The sequence below is a fragment of the Chaetura pelagica genome, unplaced genomic scaffold (genome assembly GCF_000747805.2).
Source record: "Chaetura pelagica isolate M959 unplaced genomic scaffold, ChaPel_1.0 scaffold108, whole genome shotgun sequence".
NCBI lineage: Eukaryota > Metazoa > Chordata > Aves > Apodiformes > Apodidae > Chaetura > Chaetura pelagica.
Window position 1 is genome coordinate 4,547,321 of NW_009970718.1, and position 14,516 is coordinate 4,561,836.

General features: G+C 39.1%; 1 protein-coding gene across 1 annotated transcript in view; it reads left to right on the forward strand.

The window, feature by feature from the left end:
• XRCC6BP1 (XRCC6 binding protein 1) overlaps positions 1-4,358 on the forward strand; it is a 6,235-nt gene extending 1,877 nt beyond the window's left edge. The window contains exons 2-6 of the mRNA XM_010006308.1: positions 485-559; positions 663-744; positions 1,032-1,169; positions 3,041-3,124; positions 4,045-4,358. Of these exons, the coding sequence (XP_010004610.1) occupies positions 485-559; positions 663-744; positions 1,032-1,169; positions 3,041-3,124; positions 4,045-4,248 (583 nt within the window). The 3' untranslated portion in view covers positions 4,249-4,358. The remainder of the gene's footprint in view (positions 1-484; positions 560-662; positions 745-1,031; positions 1,170-3,040; positions 3,125-4,044) is intronic.
• Positions 4,359-14,516: the final 10,158 nt, after the last annotated feature.

Consider the following 14,516-nt stretch of genomic DNA (forward strand, 5'->3'; position numbering starts at 1 on the left):
CCTTCCGCTGTGCCCCCGGGGCGGCGGGACGGGCCGGGGCCGCTGCTGGCGGAGCGCCCTGGCTGTGGTTCAGACAAGAAAATGCCGATTTCAGAAGGGACTCTTTGGGTTTGTTTTTTTTCCTATCAGAAGGAACTTCACTAATTTTCTTGATAACTTGAGAGGGTTTGTCGATTTCTGGCTCACTTGTGCCCATTTCACTGTGTAGTGTTGACTGTGAAAACAGTAGGCCCAGTTTGCTACTAATAAAACAGCGTCGGAAGTTCCTTGATTCCTGAATAGCTTTGTGTATATCGTGGTTTTATGTCGTGATTCCATACGACTTTATACAGCCTGAGCTGTAACAGATGCCAGTCGCACTGCGTTAAGGTTAAATGCTACGACTTAAGAATTTGCATGTCTAGTGCTTTTCTCATATTTTTTTTCTTTTTCCTTGACTGTTTCTATATTTTGATTATAGATGACTTTGAAAACTTTTGTCTAGAGAAATTGATTGCAGCAATGTTTTTCTAGATCCATATGCTCAACTTCTCCTTGAGGCTATGAAGCAGTCGGGCTGGTATGTGCACTAGTTCAGCTTCTGTGTAGTAATGACACTATTTTATGGAGTTAAGGTCACTTTCAGATTCTTCCTTGTAACTTTGTTTGCTTGGGCCTTTCAGCACTGTCTTCAATGACCGTCATTTTTCTTGTGAAGACTGTGATGGCTGTGTCAGTGGAGGCTTTGACTCTGCCACATCCCAGGTAGGCACTGGACATTGCCCTCTTCCAAAGGACTACCATTGTTTTAGTGTTTTTTACTATGATTGAATCTACTAATGCTCATTTCTGAGTTGAAGTCGTGAAAACATGATAAATGAAAGATGTTCCATGGTGCTGGAGCTAGTGCACTGCTCTTCATGAGGCTGTTCATGTGAAAAACACTGATCTAAAGAGTCTAAATGCTATAGTTGGTGTGTGCTAGGCCTCTGAGACGTGAGGAAGGTGTTGAAACTTGGATGAAAAGCTTGCCTACGTTTTTTCTTCTGCAGATTGTTCTGTGTCAGAACAACATTCGCCATCAATCCCATATGAACCGAGTGGTTACACATGAGTTGATTCATGCTTTTGATCACTGCCGTGCACATGTGGACTGGTTTAAAAATGTCAAACACTTAGCTTGTTCAGAGGTGAGTTAAAATGCTTCTAACATTGTCATTATATTAGTTACTGCTGCTTATTAGGGATGTTTCATGTTTAAATAGGCAAAGACTTCATTTGGTTTAATCCTGTTAATATATTTTGCCCTTTCTGTCAAGTCAACCTGAACAGTTTCATTCAGAAAAACAAATATTTTTTTTTTCACAAACCAGTGTCATATGAAGTAAAATGTGATGACTGTGAGTATGAGTATAACAGGAAGTGGTTATTAACAAATTAGAGTAGTTAGAAATGAAAGCACATTCACACATTAATGAAATGTTTATAAAATTCTCTTCCTACTCTGTAAATCTTGGTATGTTGGGTAGTTTTCACAGTAGTATAGTAACATTATTTTTGTTTAGATTTCTTTTAGTTAATCCATCGTGGGGTCCCTCCTATGTGATAATCTTTCATTAACTGCTCCAGCCTGGGTCTTTCCCATGGGCTGATGTTCTTCAAGACCTGCTCCAGTGTGGGTCCTTTCTACAGTGTGCAGTTTTTCAGGAGTGGACTGCTCCAGTGTCAGTCCCCCATGGGCCACAGTTCCTGCCAGAAAACCTGCTTCTGTGGGGGCTCTCTGTGGACTGCAACTCCTTTCAGGGCATGTCCATCTGCTCTGGTGTGGGGTCTTCCTCGGACTGCAGCATGAATATCTGCTCCACTGTGTTCCTTCACAGGCTGCAGGGAGACAACCTTTGTCACCATGGTCTTTTCCACAGGTGACAGATGAATCTTTGCTCTGGTGCCTGTAGCACCTCCTCCCCTTCCTTCTTCACCTATTTTGGTGTCTGTGGACTGGTTTCTCTCATGTTTTTCTCACTCCCCCCTCTCACAGCTGCCATTTAGTGTTTTTTATCCTTTCTTAAATATGTCATGACACTGCTGATGTGCTCAGCTTTGTTTGAGAGCCAGCTGGAACTGGCTTTGCCTAACATGGAGGCAGCCCATTGTCTCCTTTCACTGGAGGCACCATGGCAGGCACCTGCTGCCAACGTCTTGCCATGTAAATCCAATGCAATTCAGAAATATTAACTATCATTTACTTTTTCTTTCTTTTGTTAAAGAATTGACTTAGTGCAGAATAAAACATGCAAACCTCAAACATAAAATTAGAGAATGTATTAAAAAAAGATTGTGCTTATTCTTGGTCTTGTCAAGATTATTTGTTTACTTCAGGTCATTTGATACTTACTTTTATTACATGGTGTTTACCATTTTTATTGGCAGCTTTTTAATTCCTACTTTTTGTATTTTCCATACATGTATTGTCACTGTTACTGAATTATAGGAAATCTAGTTTTAGTTATATTTCCTAACTGAGATTGTAGGGTACAGAACATTTGGCAGACAAAAGAAATTACAATGCATAGGACAAGACATTGACAAGCTAAAACATACATACTCATTTAAATGTGGCTTTTCCAGAAGCAGATGGGTTACTGTTCTTCTGGGTATTGCAGCTGAAGTCTTTGAAAGGCATCTGCCTTTCTTCTTGACTTTGTATCAGATTCTGATATAGACTGGGGAGAATATTTTCTTTCCATGTTCTTTTAGCAGTTCACATATATATATATGTACATATGTACATACCTATGTGTATTCTCTTTTCTGCTCATTCATTTACGCCTTGGGAATATGTGAAAATTGGTCCCTGGAGAAATTGACAGGTTCTATAGTAATACTTTGCAGTTCATTGAAGCTGAGAGAGTGGATATAAAGGGTGATAAGTCCTTAATAGGTACAAGTGGTCCTGGGAATATCTCTCATAAAGATATTAAAGAAAAAACTTTGTTACAGCTTTTTTGACTTCTATTTCAATGTGTTTCTCTGATTGTGTGGCTTTTTTTCTTCTCAATAGATTCGAGCTGCTAATCTTAGTGGAGACTGTACACTGATGAATGAAATAGCTAGATTTAAATTTGGATTGAAAGGACACCATCAGGTAAAGACTGTAGATGTTAAAGTCTACTGATTTTTTATGAGCCATCTTTACCTACTTGGTCTTGGCATTCTATACTGTAATAGCTGAAAATATCAGAGAAAGAAGTAGGTGCCATTGACTTGCTACTTTATCTTAATCAACCTTTAATAACTTCTAATGATTTGTGATAAATTTATTTTCCACCTTGTTTTTGTTGGAGTGAAATTCCTGAATACTTAGTCATATTGTCACTGACAATGGATGTTTAATAAAAAACAAAGAAAAACAGGGTTTGCAGGAAATGTAGTGGAAATACCTTACCCACTATAGGTGGGTAAAACTTTAAAGAAAACTGGAAGAAGGAGAATGACAAAGATTCACAATAACCATGTTTGTTAAGTCTTATAGGAATAATTTTTTTTAATAGTAATCAAGTCTGAAGGTTTAGTCTGAAGTAGTTGCTCATGTTATAGCTTGTAGCTGGGAATGTTTATGTATTTTTTTATCTTTTAGTAGGCAAACTCTGTAAGGAAAACGTGCCATAAAGAGAGGTGTCAAGATTAAGGCCAGTAGAGGAGTCATTCCTTTGTGTTTTATAGCTTTTCGATTCAAGAGTACTGACTGGTATTTAAGTGTTTCTTTCTGACTTATTTTCTCTTGTGTCAAATCAAGTTGTACAAATACTTGATATCTACAACAAGTACTGAATAGTATTTTAATCCTGTTCTAAGGAATGTCTGTTACTTATTTGACAGTTTATTTTGCACATGGAAAACTAAAATACATAATTAACACAGGATGTACTTTAATGCTTATTACAGGCATTGTTTGACTCCTCTGTGATACAGAATGATTGTAGTAGGAGCTAATGCCTGACAAAATCTGAAAAAAATATTTTTACGACTAATACCAGATTTTTCTTTATCTAATTCCCACTTTAGACTTGTGTACGGGACAGAGCCATCCGTTCCATTCTGGCTGTTAGAAAAGTTAGCAAAGAAACGGCAGAGAAAGCTGTGGATGAAGTTTTTGATGCCTGCTTCAATGATCTGGAACCCTTTGGAAGAATCCCACACAGTAAAAAAGATGCAAAACGTGCTTATAGAGACTTTCAGAACAGAGATCGCTATAATGCTAATGTGTAAAGGAAAAAAGAAGTGAAAAATTATGGTAATATCTGATCTTTCTACAACACAGGGGGTTATAGTCTACACACATGGTGCTGGTGGAAAGGGCAGTGCTATCACATGTGTCAATTAATTTTATAATTTTTTTCTGGGAGCCAACTTCCACGGAAGTAAACAAAGCAAATGAACAAGACTTAAAAATGGTGTTTTCTCATCTTATTCCAGCAAGATAATTTAGTATCCCAAAAGACTTGCCAAATAATGATCTGCACATTTCAGTGAACATTTAATTCTGTGCAGTCTGACTAGGACTTGGTTTCTAAAACTTCTGTTGCTACTGAATAAATATTTTCATAAAACCTTTATATTTTCACCGTCATTGATAGAGGCTCATAAGCTTGATGATCTTCATCACTTCATTTTAAAGATAAGCACTAGAACTACAGCTCTTGTACCTAGATTTAGGAACTATGGCTAAACTCAAAATTTAATAAACTGCCACATTTGGTTTTGGACACCTCCTGAAATTCTTAGAATGCTAGCTCATCTAATGTTAACTTTACAGATATGTAAAATGCTTTCACTTTTTAGGAATTTGAAAATTCTGCTTACCAGATCAAACCTACAAGCTAGATAATCAATGGTGAGAGTCTGTCCACCAAGCTGAGCTTTGCTCAGAATGTTGGTGTGGTTTGCCAGCTTCTTCCTGTACTTGTTACGTGGGTAAGCCTATCTGAGGAAACCAAGAAGCTGCTAGCTTCATCCTAAGTCTGAAAGGAGCTGTCTCATTCCTCCATTATTTCCAAATATAAGGTAGTATAATCATTGTCATGGATGCAAGAGAACCATATTTTCTTCTCTTTCTTGAAATTGAAGGTGCTGTTCAGCTCCAGGTATGGCTCACTGGAGATGTGGGTCCCTCGTCAAGGGTTTGCAGGTGTAGCTGCTATAACAGTTACTCGATCCAGATGCTATGAAGTGCAAAACATTGTAGACAGGCTTTCAACTTCATGGGTTACCAAGGTCAGGTTAGTGGTGGTGGTGTCAGTTTTCTGTGTAAAATTGTTCTCGGCTGGAGAAGCACAGAATTGCTGATGTTGGAATGGACGTCTGGAGAACTGCTGTTTCAGCCACACTGCATGTCAACCAAAGCAGGTTGCTGCAGAGCATGTGTAATTGGGTGTTTAATAATCTCCAAGGATGGAGACTCCGCAGCCTCTCAGGATAACCTGTTCCAGTGTTTGATCACCTTGCAAGTTTGTTTGAGTTTTTTCCTATATTATGTGTAAATGAAGATTCTTGTGTTTCACTTTGTGCTGATTTCCTCTTGTCCTTTCCTTGAGTACCGCTGGGAAGACTCTTAAGTCAGTCTTTTCTACTTCTACCATTGCCCCATCAGGTGTTTAGACACATCAGTAAGATCTCCCTGGACCTCATGTTTTCTTGGCTGAGGAGTTCCAGCTCTCAGTCTTGCTTTTAAGGTCACATGTTCTGATCCATTTATCATCTTCATGGCACTTTGTTGGACTCACTCGACTATGTCCTTGTCTCTCTTGTACTGGAAGCCCAGAACTGGACCCACCACTCCAGATGTCTCACCAGAGCTGAGCAGAGTGGTATATCACTTCCCTTACCCTCCTGATGACACTTCCTAATGCAGCTCAGGAGATTTGTCCTTGTTTGCTGAAAGGCTGTGTTGCTACATTGGTGCGTACTAGTACTGCCAGGGTCCTTTCTGCCCTCTTGAGGTCTCTGTCAGCGCAAACCTCTGTTGTATCAGCCACAGTGCTGTAATAATACCTGTAAACTTTTGGAAGTTGCACTACTCCTGTCTTCCAGAATGTTAATGAAGAGGGTAAACAGCATTGGCTCTAATACCAATAGCTGGGGCACACCATTAGTGTCCGGCTTTGCACTTACACGTGTACCAGACATGGTTTAAGAATCAGCATGGGCTGAGGAGCATACCAGCTAGATAGTTTACATACATGAACTCTGGATATTTGAGAAGTTTGAAACTGCTGTTCATTACCTCAAGTGTCAGAAGGCCAATACTGGCATGTTAATTTACTGTTCTAGGGGTAGTGATAGGTCACGTACCTGGAATTTGGGTCCTAAGCACACAAATCTGCCAATCATGTTTTGTTTACATTAAATTCAGTTGGGGAAAAAAAGCCTCTTTGCTGCTTGTTGAGTCAAAACTATCTGGAAATAGCAGTAGAATATCACCTGGTACCTGGACAGGCTGACAATGTGCAAGATCACCATGCGAATTTGCATGGTGCAAGGTTGAACAGTTATAAAATTGTCATGGTTAATTTAAATAGGAAATTAGAATATGGTATATAATCATCTGAAGAAGAAAGGTTTTCTAAATAAGACAGAGAATAAGGAAAATACATTTTTTATACCAAGGATTAAATATTTAGGGAAAAGTTTGATCCCAGATAAAGAAATGTTAAGTTCCTTAGTATTCCAAAAAGGAGGAACTGAAACTAGGTTCTTGTGGGTTCACATTACTTGCATTTTATTTATTTTGTAGTAATCCTGAATTTCTCCAGGTCATTGGCAGCTTGTGAAGGAAAGATCTGTTCCACCTTTCCACCACCAGAGATAACATAACTTTGGTTTCCAGTTCTTCTCTGCCCTCTGCAGTACTCATGAGGTTTTGGTGGTAGGCTGAGTTAGAATGGGCTGATGGATTTGAGATCTTAAACTCTTGTAGTAGCACCTTGGTGTATTTTACTCACACGTTCAAGGTTAAACTAATGACCAAATATGGGACCAGGAAGGAAATTTTCCTTTATTAATTTGGAAGGGGTGACTGGTGTTCCTGTTGAGCAGCTGGACACCATTTCATGCTGTAAAGGCACTAATGCAAAGCCCTACATTTGCAGCCTCTGAACAGAGTCCTCAGTGCTGAGCCTAGTGCTGAGGCGAGTGCTGACAGGGGCAAGGCTGGGTGAGTCTAATCCTTGCAACTGAGATGTGAAGCCCACAATTAGGCCTCTGCAGCATGAGCTATCCTGCACACTGGGGTGTTGGTAAGGAGCTGGGCTTCCTGGGCCCCTAGTGACCACTGGGACAGAGTGGCCAGTGAGAAGGGCAGACCTGAAAGGAGCAGCCAGCTGAATCACTGAAGAATTTCATGTTAAGTGATGGTTTGTTGTTGCAGAGGTGAAGCTCATTGATGTGACCTTGAATGCTTGCTTTCTCTCTCCTGACTGTATCACCTCCCAGCTGGGCTACAGGCCTTTTTACTGTAGGTGTAACATTTATCAGCAATGGGAATGCTTTTATGACTTAGGTCCTTTATGCTCCAAATTGCTGCTCATCTTCTGTTTGACTCTGGAGGTGCAGGACTGGGTATGATGATCACTGTTGTCTTCTACTGTTCTGTGTCCCTATATATTTTCTGAAAATGGGACTGTCAGCATTTGAAGCTTTTTCAGGCAATATGTTACTTCCCTCAGGTCAGGGAAGGTCAGGATGTGCAGAAATACCAAGTGCCTGATAGGCACCAAGACTGGAAGGGGAAGGTCCTCTGCCGTACCTCCAGAATGAGGCAGCCTCTGAGGGTGCTCTTGTTTGACTGCAGCTTTGGGCTCCTGCAACCCACCTATTTATTTCACATGCCTACAACCTCTTGGATTTGACTGTCATTCTGTAATTTCCTCCTGAGAAGAATTCAGTCATGGAATTAGTTTCAAGCCCAATGGGCCTGCTCCTAAGGTGTTGCTCAGGAACAAGCTGCAGGAAAGAGGTGATAGCAAAGTCAGCCACTTGCCCCGAGCAGAGCCAGCAGTGTCTCACCATTTCCTAAACAGCAGCAAACACTTTGAAAAGATTCTAATATAAACACAGTCCTTACAAAAGACACAGCAGCTCATCCAAGCAGTGCCTAGGAGATCTGAACAAGCCTGACTAGTCTGAGTTTTTCTCTTCATGCTGGAGTGCAGGTGTTTTGTGTTTATCCCCAGGTGAAGCATAACTGTACCCACAGGTACCATTGCTGCTTTGGCTAAGCGTTATTTCAGATCCCTCAGGAAGTCATCCTAGTTGTCTTAGAGGAAGTAATGGCTTGGCCAAGATTACCCAAACTTGTGCTTTCAAGAGTTTTGCAGAATTTCAAATGAAGATTTCTTAAGCTTATTTTCTTGGGGTAATTCCAAGATCCAAAGAGAAAAAAAATGGATATGCTACCCTGCGTACTTATGGAGAAAATTACACATTGAATTCTAAACTTCCTATCTTTGATGTAATCTAGATAGACCATCCCTTGAGGATCAGAGGTTCCTTGAACAGCATAATCTTGTGTGTTAATATTCCCTTAACCTTTACTGCTCTTCAAATCCCCATTTTAGTCAGTATCATGTATAATGCTGAGGTTTTTATAATACTTCTCACACATATTCTGGCAGATCATTACTTTCCTTCATTATACCTTATTAGCCGGAGTTGTACTTTAATGAATGTGTATGTGTTTGTGTGGTTTGCATTTATATCACTTTTTGACCAGCACCGTTTTTGAATATATTCAGTTATCTGCTATCTAGGGTAATTTTTGTCAAGAATATTTAGAAATGGAAAGACAGCAATAAAGGCTAGAATATGCAAACATACAAGCTGCTTCTTTTTTTTTTAACATTTTTTGATAGATTAACATCAAAATCAAAGAAAATATTCTGACGATATCTACAGGAAACTGCAGTAATAAAGAGTACATTGAGCTATATTAAGACATAATATTTTTTTTTAATTCATATGAAATAAAACTACATAATCAGGAAATGTCAGCTTAAGCAACAGATACATTTCAGCTACATCAAATAAAATTGCAATGACAGAGTATATGCACTACAAGTCACCCGAAAGTAATCAGAAGAGTCATGGGCTTCTTGTCATTCCCTGAGAAAAGGAGGGACAATAATTACATGAAGCTTTGCACACACTGTTTATCAATTCAAACAATCATTTCATTGCTTTAGGTGCAATTTTAATCTGCATAATTTTTTTCTCATCAAAACAGGTTAAAAAAAAATAGTAAAAGCTCATTGCCAATACGAAAAATACAGGAATTGATTAAGCAGCAGAGGGAGCTGAAGGACTGTGGAACTGTTGCTGTGGAAAGCCACCTACAGAACGTGCACAGCTGTTGCTCAGCGTGCAGTTGAGTTTTGGATTAAATCTCTGTTTTAATAAAATTTGCATAACTCTAATGTTAAAATAGGTTAAAATTTAAACATACTTCAATCATATTATTCTGCTTCTGTGGAATATTTGCTTCTTTTAGAAAACCACCTCAAGAATATACGGAAAAACTTGCCATCAGTGCTGTTTCGGAGTGTTGATTGAATTTGCAAGGGCAGTTTGATAGAAGCTGAGGGACATGTGACAAACCGAAATGTCAAGTTATACAGACCCATCATCAGTAAGTAGAATCATGCAAAGTACATTAACTCACTTCCTTATTCCTCATGTCTGAATTTCCAGTATGTTTTCATTTTGTCTCATATCTGAAAGATTTTGAAGTTTTGGCAAAATCAAAAAGAAGAAAAAACAAGAGGATAATTGTCCAAATAGTGAAGAGATATGATTTTACAAAGGAGGTAATAAAGAGTCTTTATGTGCTTTCTTTTTCCCCAGTAAGAAGTGTTAGGCATGACATACTTGTCTAAATAATTTTTTGACAGAAGTATTTTGAAAACCTCTAGTCTCAGTTGCATAGATGTGTGCCAGCTACCACAGGAACCTTCAGGTGTTGACTATGATTTTTCAAAACTGTTTTAGAAAACAGTAGCACTTATCAGTGAAAACAACAAAAACCATCAGTAAGCAGAAAAATCCATCTCTAATGTAATGAAATGTTCCAGACTTTTTAAGACATTTGTAGGGAACCTTACCTCTTGCTAGAACTGATGAGTTTAGCAGCAAGAGGTTATTATCCACCAGAACTACTGCTCTCACTTTCCTTGAAGAGAAGATGCAAACAAGAAAGTGGAGATAAAGGACATGCACAAAGGGCTCTGTGTAGTGGGTAAGGAACCAATATATGAAGAGAGGTCTTGGTTGAAAGCTAAGTAAAAATTTTGAAGGGCTTGCTGTGATTATACCCATGCTCCCTACACATAGGCATCAGCTGGGGAAATGGCTGTAAACAAAGTAGAGCTGAGTGACCAGCTGCACAGTGTGATGGTTGCAGAGGTGAGTGCAGAGATATCAGGAAGCCTTTGGTCCCCACTTACTTTGGTTAGTTCTCCCTCCTTCACAGTGCTAAGTGCAGCAGCCTTAGGGACGTGTCCCCCTCTCTTCAAAATGCTTCACAGTTGAATAGGTTTGTTTCATCTCCATTTTCCTCCTGCTGTTTTCTCCTTGTTTGAGGGAGTTTCTTTTCAATGAACACACTACACTGCTCCCTCTCTCCTCCTCAACTTCCTCCCACGCATGTATGTGCAAGTAAAGGATAACATTTCCTCTTTTCCTTTCATTACTAGTTATCTCCTTCTCCTACTGTGCATCTCCAAGACACACAAGAGATAAGGCAAATTAACTTCTATCTGGTGAACTGCTCTGCTATGTTACATGTGTGAGAATGAGGGGTGTTTCATCCCAGTGACCTCTTTCAGTTTCTACCTCCAAATCCCACAACAGTGGATTTTACTCTGATAGCTTCAATCTGGTCTGGTGGGAGCAAGATGGGAGTTCCCAGGAGCAGACTGTGAATGAGGTGAACCTCCTTCCCCCAGTGCTATTTTTACAGTGCTTCCTTCTCACCTTCTCGTGAATGCACCTCAGCATATGCATGCATTTTGAATGTGTCTCACTGACCCCTCTCACGCCCCAGCTCCTGCAGCTGTCCTCCTTTGTTCCCCAGCTTCCCTTATGGTCCCCTTATCCATGCAGAACTGTTTTTGGTGCCAGCTGATGGTTCACCAGACTTCAGTCTCTTGATTTGAGTCTTTCCTGGAATCGGTTTGGGAAGACATTTGGAAATATATTTCTTTACTATAGGAACCATGTCAAAGAATCACAAAGAATCACAGAATCTTAGGCGTTGGAAGGAACCTTGAAAGATCATCTAGTCCAACACCCCTGCCAGAGCAGGATCACCTAGAGTAGGTTACACAGGAACGTGTCCAGGTGAGGATTGCCAGTAAGACTAAGCTGAACTTCTGACAGGGCTGAATATTCATTCATTGGATCTGAGAAGCCTTCATCGGTATCACAGGATATATATTACCCTCAGGTTTCACATTTGTTGCCTTAGATCTGGTAGAAGAAGTAGGAGACTAATTACCTATAGGACAGAGAATACAAGAAAAGAAGGTCACAGGCACACAATTCCATCTTGACATCTTCATCTGACTGCTGGGTAAGAGCAGACTTAAAAGGCCAGGTCTAATGTAGCAGTCGTCTCCTTCTGCTCTTTGGATGCCTCCAATAGACTGAATTTGTCTGCTAGCCTTTAACTGAAACAGGCATCTCTACAGTGAGGTTAATGATTCTGTAGAAGTTTTTAGAGACTTAGGTTTTGTCTAAATTTCTTCTGATACGTTTTAGTCTTTTTTTTTTTCTTTTTTTTTTCTTTAATCAGAAACCTTTTCCTTATCAGCTGTAGTCTAGTAAAGCAAATTCTCAAAGAATAGGTGAGAGAAAGGAATTTGAGGGGAATTACCTATTTCTGCCCTTGTAAATTTTGCCAGTGAAAAGTACCAACTCTTCTCACTGCTTCTGTTTCTCTCCTTCAGGATTCCTGCTTTCAAGATTTGAACATTGGACTCTCAGGGACACAGAGTATTTTATACAGCTCTGGAAATTCTGATCAGTGAAGTGCTTAAGCATTTTCTTACATTTGATCATGTCATTTTTACAGACTTACAGCTTGTTATCTTGTGAATGAGAGTACTCAGCATCTTGAAGAACTGTGCTCTAAGTGCATCAAATGCATTTGGATTTGCTCAATGTGTTGTTGGATGGATGGTCCCCTCAAAACATAAAAGGAAGGTCATTACATTGATCTGCCATGCTCCCTATGGAGTCTGTTAACTTCAGTGGTCTCTTTGCATTCCTGTGTGAAGTGTTACTGTCTGCCTGCTGAGATTCTTCCTTCTTTACAGTAGTCATATATTGTCCTAAGTGAACGAGACTTTACTGAGTGTTGTTAAAACCCTTTCACAACAGAGGCTGCTGAAATTGAGTGGTGAATGGTAAGATTCATTTGTCAAGTAATTTGTCAAGTTTTTAGATCATTTGGGCATCCTTTGGCAAGAAAACCACTCTACAACTGTAAGGTCATTATGATTGAGACTCGTCTCCTTGGAGAGAGAATGTGACTGCTCTAACAAATTTTTGCAGCATCCTCACACAATTAAAGCCTTAGGTTTTGTTCGTACAAGTTGCACATTTCTGAGCAGAAGTGAAGATAACAGGATACTTTTTTCCACACCACCTCTATAAATAAGTTATGTAAGCCAACTTTTATAGTCCAATTTCAGTACAGAAGTTTGCACCTAAACTCAATGGAAGGAATGATACAGATTGTGCAGAGTAAGAGTGGCTGTTGTTCCTGAGTACTGTTCTTTGATTAATACCTAGATCTCCTATCTTAAAATAATGAACATTTCACACAGATTCAGAGTTACAAAGAAGGTGGATATATAAACTTTAGATTGTAAAACCTGCATCAAGGGAGAAAAATAATCACTAGTAGTACAACTTTTTTTTTTTCCCCCCAGGAAATTATTATTTACAATGCTGTATTTGTGAATATACAACTTCATGAAGGAAGAGAGAATATTAGTTGAGGCAGTTATGGAAGATTACTTCAGTCACCAAAAGAACTGAAGTAACAAAATGTGCTTTAGGTGACAGGTTATACAAGTTCAGGCACTGAAACATCCACATAAAACACAAGGAGAAAATGTTGATGAACATTCTGGAAGCCAAAGTTTGTTTTGCACAAAACATTTCTTGAAGAATTTCAAATAGACATCTTTCTTAAAAACTGGTGTCTGTTTGCTGAAGTACCTCTTTATCACTTGTGAGTGGAGAACTACTTTTGCTCACATATAAGTACTGATGGGGTTGCTGTAGTCTCTGGTCTTTCAATGAAATGCTCACAGTAAGACCCTGCGTATTGCTGTGGACCAAGGATATGGTGGAACTTTAAGACCTACTCACATTTGTTGCCAGTCTTGTCTTCTCCCTGTTATTTAACATCCCTTCCCTAGAGGGAAGAATAGGTGATGCAGAACTGATTCTTCATCTGAATATTTTTGTCCTTGCAGCTTTTTTGTGAGATTGAGGTAAATAGATCAACGGGCAATGTGGCCTACACAGATTCAGAGTTACAAAGAAGGTGGATATATAAAATTTTGATTTTAAAAACCGCATCAAAGGGGAAAAAAAAACACTAGTAGTACAAATTTTTTTTTTTTCCCCCCAGGAAATTATTATTTACAATGCTGTATTTGTGAATATACAACTTCATGAAGGAAGAGAGAATATTAGTTGAGGCAGTTATGGAAGATTACTTCAGTCACCAAAAGAACTGAAGTAACAAAATGTGCTTTAGGTGACAGGTTATACAAGTTCAGGCACTGAAACATCCACATAAAACACAAGGAGAAAATGTTGATGAACATTCTGGAAGCCAAAGTTTGTTTTGCACAAAACATTTCTTGAAGAATTTCAAATAGACATCTTTCTTAAAAACTGGTGTCTGTTTGCTGAAGTACCTCTTTATCACTTGTGAGTGGAGAACTACTTTTGCTCACATATAAGTACTGATGGGGTTGCTGTAGTCTCTGGTCTTTCAATGAAATGCTCACAGTAAGACCCTGCGTATTGCTGTGGACCAAGGATATGGTGGAACTTTAAGACCTACTCACATTTGTTGCCAGTCTTGTCTTCTCCCTGTTATTTAACATCCCTTCCCTAGAGGGAAGAATAGGTGATGCAGAACTGATTCTTCATCTGAATATTTTTGTCCTTGCAGCTTTTTTGTGAGATTGAGGTAAATAGATCAACGGGCAATGTGGCCTAGAATATAATATAGTATGTCTCGACTGTCAGAATTCCATTTTTGAAAAGAATATTATATATTTGTTATGTAGCAGAGTTTATAACACAGGTGAGCTTTGGAAATCTATATTCCTTCTCTTTATGACAATTACATATCTTAAATGCATAATTCTTCTTTTATTTATTAATCCTGTTGTTGAATGGTTAAAAACTCACAGATGTTAAATTTCTTCTAAATCCTGCACATCAGAAGGATCAAAGCA